A 5928-nucleotide genomic window follows, 5' to 3' on the forward strand; every position below is an offset into this window, starting at 1 on the left:
CAAGAGGCCCATGATCACTCTGGATGAACTGCAGAGATCTACAGCTGAGGTGGGAGACTCTGTCCATAGTACAACAATCAGTCATATATTGCACAAATCTGGCCTTTATGGAAGAGTGGCAAGAAGAAAGCCATTTCTTAAAGATATCCATAAAAAGTGTTGTTTAAAGTTTGCCACAAGCCACCTGGGAGACACACCAAACATGTGGAAGAAGGTGCTCTGGTCAGATGAAACCAAAATTGAACTTTTTGGCAACAATGCAAAACGTTATGTTTGGCGTAAAAGCAACACAGCTCATCACCCTGAACACACCATGCCCACTGTCAAACATGGTGGTGGCAGCATCATGGTTTGGGCCTGCTTTTCTTCAGCAGGGACAGGGAAGATGGTTAAAATTGATGGGAAGATGGATGGAGCCAAATACAGGACCATTCTGGAAGAAAATCTGATGGAGTCTGCAAAATACCTGAGACTGGGACGGAGATTTGTCTTCCAACAAGACAATGATGCAAAACATAAAGCAAAATCTACAATGGAATGGTTCAAAAATAAACATATCCATGTGTTAGAATGGCCAAGTCAAAGTCCAGACCTGAATCCAATCGAGAATCTGTGGAAAGAACTGAAAACTGCTGTTCACAAATGCTCTCCATCCAACCTCACTGAGCTCGAGTTGTTTTGCAAGTAGGAATGGGAAAAAATGTCAGTCTCTCGATGTGCAAAACTGATAGAGACATACCCCAAGCGAGTTACAGCTGTAATCGCAGCAAAAGGTGGCGCTACAAAGTATTAACTTAAGGGGGCTGAATAATTTTGTACGCCCAATTTTTCAGTTTTTGATTTGTTAAAAAAAATTGAAATATCCAATAAATGTCGTTCCACTTCATGATTGTGTCCCACTTGTTGTTGATTCTTCACAAAAAAATACAGTTTTATATCTTTATGTTTGAAGCCTGAAATGTGGCAAAAGGTCGCAAAGTTCAAGGGGGCCGAATACTTTCGCAAGGCACTGTATATGGGTGTGTATGTGGGTTATTATTGTGTGGAATCAGGCAAAAGCAGCTACCGTATCCCTACTACACCTATACAGGACATCCTCTACCTCTACAACACAGCTTTCACGCTTGCTTTTTCAACATTGTCCACAGTTCTAAATCACCATTTGGATACCTGGATTTCTATGGTTTGAAATAGTAAACCCAGTCCCATAACACTCAATAATCTGTGTGTTTTTTCAGGGGCAGAATTGAGAATGACAACCAAAACCTGGAACAGCATGTTTGGAGTGTTGCTGAGGGGATGGATGCTTTTCACATGAGGATGGTGCAGTCATGCTAGTGCCCTGCTGGAATTTATGTCACCTCAAATTCCTGTATCATGGTTAGTAAACGAATGCTCTAGTAGCTTGGATTAGGTAACGAGGTTTAACCAACACCAAGGCAAATGCTTTACCCTTTCTGAACATAAACCTATTCAATCATATAGGTTAGGGGAGGCTTATCACATGACTGGATTTGTTTATGAACCTATTCAAACATGACATGATAGAGGTTTCATTGAAATGTCCCCAGTCCCCATGGGCTTAAGCGTGCTTCTATTTATTTACGGTCTGTTGTTTCTGGGCTTCGACAGAAGGTGGCGTCGTCCTCCGTGTATTGACTTCTATCAAAAAAACCTCTTTACCCTTATGAAAATGTTGCACTATAATCTCAGGAGGGAATTCTGAAATGGTTATACCTATACAAATGCTCTCTACTGAATATAGGTCAGTTATAGTTAATCGTTTAATTGTGCATGTATTTAGGATATTAGGCATATTACTAGAACCAGTTCAGTTGTTTTTACGTTATACTAATGTTATGCACATAAAGTGACATCGAAATAGTCATTCGTAGCCAATACCTACAATAAGGTGCTCATTCTCAATATTAAAATACCTACTAATGTATTAACTAATAGCATTCTAATTGATCAATAGCTTGCACAGCTGCATAGGCGTATGCTTTAAACCTAGGCCTATGCTTTGCACTGTATACATTTTCGTTATCATTATCTGGAATATTCTCACTCCTTTAATCCACAGGCCTATTGGTGAATCGAATCAAATTAGAAATACGCAAAGGGGTAGGCTATTTATTACGCATATACATTTCTAGCTATATGGATTTCGATATGTATGTCGATAAGCACGACATAACAACGTACATGTGGCCATAGCAACGTGCATGTGGCCACAATAATAATACATGTGCACTTTGTTTGGCATGGCCCGAATGGGTGGAGCGTATGTTATGGTAGGCAGGCTACTGCGCTGTTTTGCTTTCTGCTCTCTCATCAGTGTGTATGCTGCGGCCGCAGTGCTAGGAGTCGGACCGCATGTGCCGTCACGTAGCCTACCATAAAGCTCATAACATCAACCCAAATTCATAGCTGCAATAATTGTAATTTTGTTTATGGACGCAGTGTAGCCATTTCTCGCGATAATTTGGACTCATCCACGAATCGCAGGTGGATTTTTTTTTCTTTCTTCTATCCCGGAACGGAGGCTCGTTTTTTGGACAGCCAACGTGCCTATAGAGGAGACGTGGGGACGGGAAACAAGTGCGCAGTGCTCACGGAGAAAACAGTAGAGAGACAGCAAGCAGTGTGTTTGTTGTAACCCACCAGGATCGTCCTTTAGCTGTCTGGTGAGTGTGGGGAGTTCGACAGTTGCGAAATGAAATGAATATTAACTGGAGTGTGGAGAATAATTCTAATGAACCCCGCGCTGCGTCCTACAGATGAGGACACTGTTCCCCAATGCTTCTGAGGGGAAAACGAGGATGAACCATCCAAAGCGCACGTCGGGCCTGTAAACACATTGACTTTACGTTTGTTGAAAGGCTATCGTTGTTGAGGATTCATCGACGATACTATTGAACATTGAAACGCTGTTTTAGGTCATCACATTGGTTCTGTAGAGAAGCTAGACGTTCCCTTCACCTGCTATTGAAAATGGGCAACAGTTTCTCCAACATATCTGCTTTCCAATCCCTTCACATTGTGATGCTGGGGTTGGATTCGGCTGGCAAAACGACTGTTCTTTATCGTCTGAAATTCAACGAATTCGTAAACACCGTGCCAACAATTGGATTCAACACTGAGAAAATCAAACTCAGTAATGGTACGGCAAAGGGGATCAGCTGTCACTTCTGGGACGTCGGAGGCCAGGAGAAGCTCCGACCCCTATGGAAATCCTACAGTCGGTGCACGGACGGCATCATCTATGTGGTGGACTCGGTAGACGTCGATCGGCTGGAGGAGGCTAAAACGGAACTGCATAAAGTTACCAAATTCGCGGAGAACCAGGGGACACCGCTGCTGGTGATAGCCAACAAGCAGGACCTGCCCAAATCTCTTCCAGTCGCGGACATTGAAAAACAGCTGGCTCTCCACGAGCTCACCCCATCCACCACATACCACGTCCAACCTTGCTGCGCAATAATTGGCGAGGGACTCCACGAGGGTATGGACAAACTATATGAGATGATTGTAAAGCGGAGAAAGTCTTTAAAGCAAAAGAAGAAACGATAACGACCGCCTATGGGTCGTAGCCTATGGACCGTTCATTAACCTAAACCTACGCAACATTACTGTATCTAAATGCTGTTTGGGTATGCCAATGTTGCCCTAAGATGACATTTACTTTGCGGTGATTGTTGTATTTCCTTTCATTGGGTTGTAAAAGTTGCTGACGCTGTGAATCCTATAGCTGAATGATGCTTTTGCACGCAAGAGGGTGATCCTATTGGTGCAAGATATTTACTAAGGTTAACCAAAACAAACTTGATATTAATTTTATCATAGGAACAAAAGCATTACATGAATGCGGGCTGGCCCGTCATTTACTGCTTTTACCACGGACTATAAATCTGTAGCTCAACATGTTATTTTGAAGAAGCATCCCATACAGTATAGGCCTATACTGTGATGGACTATGGACATTCTGACGGAATGCTTCTTTGGACAGCAAGTTTTACTTTGCACGTTAAGTGGATGTGGGTCACAATGAAATGGACCCTGTTCATTCATGGAGAAGAAAAAAACAGAAACCAAGATATCTGTATTATGAAAGTCACACCTCAGTCCCTGTATGGGTTTATTAATGCAGAGGTCAACAAGGCTTTGGAGCGATGAAGTTTACTATGCGTGGTGGACTGAGGATAACATTGTCTGCAACGTGGTCCACTACTTTGCACTTTTAATTTCCTAACAAAATAGTAGAGTACTACACTGTATAGCAAAAAACCAGGCTGTGTATGTACCAAAAAGCCCAAATTGAATTATTTTTTGAATATTAAAATGTATACAAATTGCATGGTGACTGATTACTTTTATTTCCATGATGTGATAGAGGAATGTAAATGTAATCTACAGTAAGAGGATAATGTCAACAGCTGGCCAAGATGACGGTGATCAACAGGAGATGTATTTTAAACCTGGTGAACTGTTGACCTGAACACATGGACTGGTTTGTCTCTATATCTCCCCTGAGAGACCCTCACATTTCAAAGGTGTGTATTAGGGAGGGGAGAGGAAGACAGGAGGGGCGGTCACAGTCTATCAATTAACTAATGGGAATATATTCAATGTTGTCACTTGATCTCTCAAAATGTCTCTATTTAACACATGCTCATGCCCATCGTGGTTTGTGAGTTGGTGTTAGAATGTAGGTGTTTTGGATAGGCCTACCCGTTGGTGTTAGAATGTAGGTGTTTTGGATAGGCCTACCCGTTGGTGTTAGAATGTAGGTGTTTTGGATAGGCCTACCCGTTGGTGTTAGAATGTAGGTGTTTTGGATAGGCCTACCCGTTGGTGTTGGATGAGTCTCAACGTTCTATTGTATTCACAGTCCAACATCAAGCAAAGCAAGGGTTAATTTGTGTGTCATTTTTAGAGCTGCAATGCGTTGTCATATGTATTTGTGCACAGACCTTGTTAGGAGAGGTCATTCAATTCCCTGTTGGGTAGCAGTAACGATCTTTGTGTGTACCAGAGTTTGGAAACTTGAGTTTCCTAGCAAGCTGTATCACTCTCACTCACTCAATCACTCTCAGCAATGGCACGCACATACACACACAGCAGTCTTTCTCCCTCTTTGGCACTCATACACGTGCATGTGCTCTCTCTCAAACACATGCGCACACACACACACACACCCACCTACCTCCTCATCCCCTCTCTCTGTTAGTGATTAGGATATCCATTGGAGTGTGAAAGAAGAAAAGAGATTCTTTGGGAGGGGTTTTGACTAGATGTGATACAGCTTCAATCAAATTTGACATTTTGTTGCAGGTTAGGAGAACTTACACAACAGCGTTGGATAATTAACATAGCAGGTTAGGATAATTAGGTTAAGGTTAGGAAAAGGGTTAGGGTTAGATAAAATGCAAAAATGTTTGACGTTTTTTGGACAAATGCTGTATCCCTTCAAGCCATGACCCTAGGTAGGTGAACATTCCCCCTGAGTCAGAGAGGTAACAGTACCTGTACTTTGTGTGTGTGACCCAGCCAGCTGTACCCTGGTAGTGTATTTGCACAATAGGTCAGGTCACAGGATAGGATGGTTACCTGATATTGGCAAGACAGTTTGATCAGTCCGTCTATGTGTAACTATGTTCCTACTATACACAATCATTATTGCCATGTATGTATTGACCATGGCACTGCCATATTCTGACCATTAACACTATGAAAATAGTTTTCTTAGTCATGACTCATGAGGATGGGGATAGTAACCAGCGGTTCTTACTACAGTATATTCCCTCACTCAAAGGCTGTGTGGTGTTTTTCCATAATTTGACCCAACTTGCGTGAAGTGCAGAGGGAGAGAGTATGTGTGCATGTCCTTTTGATGTTATTTAGTCTCCACTGTAGATACAGCACATG

At 42.3% G+C, this 5928-nt stretch overlaps 1 protein-coding gene across 1 annotated transcript; it reads left to right on the forward strand.

Annotated features, from left to right (window-relative positions):
• The first annotated feature begins 2319 nt into the window (after window positions 1-2319).
• LOC110520179 (ADP-ribosylation factor-like protein 4C) lies at window positions 2320-4357 on the forward strand. The gene has a single exon (XM_021597313.2). The coding sequence runs from the start codon at window positions 2995-2997 to the stop codon at window positions 3571-3573; it is 579 nt and encodes a 192-aa protein (XP_021452988.1). The 5' UTR covers window positions 2320-2994; the 3' UTR covers window positions 3574-4357.
• Window positions 4358-5928: the final 1571 nt, after the last annotated feature.

Source organism: Oncorhynchus mykiss, chromosome 3 (genome assembly GCF_013265735.2).
Source record: "Oncorhynchus mykiss isolate Arlee chromosome 3, USDA_OmykA_1.1, whole genome shotgun sequence".
Taxonomy (NCBI): domain Eukaryota; kingdom Metazoa; phylum Chordata; class Actinopteri; order Salmoniformes; family Salmonidae; genus Oncorhynchus; species Oncorhynchus mykiss.